A 376-nucleotide genomic window follows, 5' to 3' on the forward strand; every position below is an offset into this window, starting at 1 on the left:
TGCGCGACGGCGCTGGCTCGTGACGGCCCCACGGCCATGGCTGTGTGGGTCCCACGGGACGCCGGTGCCTCACACCACGGTGCTGATGGTGGAAGACTCCTCCGACCTGCGCTGTTTGCTGGGCAAGGACTTGAGGTACTCCAGGTGCCGCCGGGCGTCCTCCTGGTTCTGCCGCACGTAGTAGACCAGGTAGGAGATCACCATGGCGAACCAGCCGAACATGGTGACCAGCATGGCAATGTCTGTCGTCTTTTTGTAGGCGTTGCAGAAGTCCGTGTCGGCGATCACCTGGAGGAAGGCTTTGCCGACGTGCTCCTCCTGCGCCGCCGAGGCGCAGACGATGGCCCCCGAGGGGGCAGCCGGCAGGGCCCCCCCG

General features: G+C 66.5%; 1 protein-coding gene across 1 annotated transcript in view; it reads right to left on the bottom strand.

The window, feature by feature from the left end:
* Positions 1-69: 69 nt before the first annotated feature.
* The window catches only part of LOC104547013 (leucine-rich repeat-containing protein 3B-like), a 771-nt gene continuing 464 nt past the window's right edge, over positions 70-376 (bottom strand). The window contains exon 2 of the mRNA XM_010192553.1: positions 70-353. Within this exon, the coding sequence (XP_010190855.1) occupies positions 70-353 (284 nt within the window). The remainder of the gene's footprint in view (positions 354-376) is intronic.

This window comes from Mesitornis unicolor, unplaced genomic scaffold, assembly GCF_000695765.1.
Source record: "Mesitornis unicolor isolate BGI_N332 unplaced genomic scaffold, ASM69576v1 scaffold36979, whole genome shotgun sequence".
NCBI lineage: Eukaryota > Metazoa > Chordata > Aves > Mesitornithiformes > Mesitornithidae > Mesitornis > Mesitornis unicolor.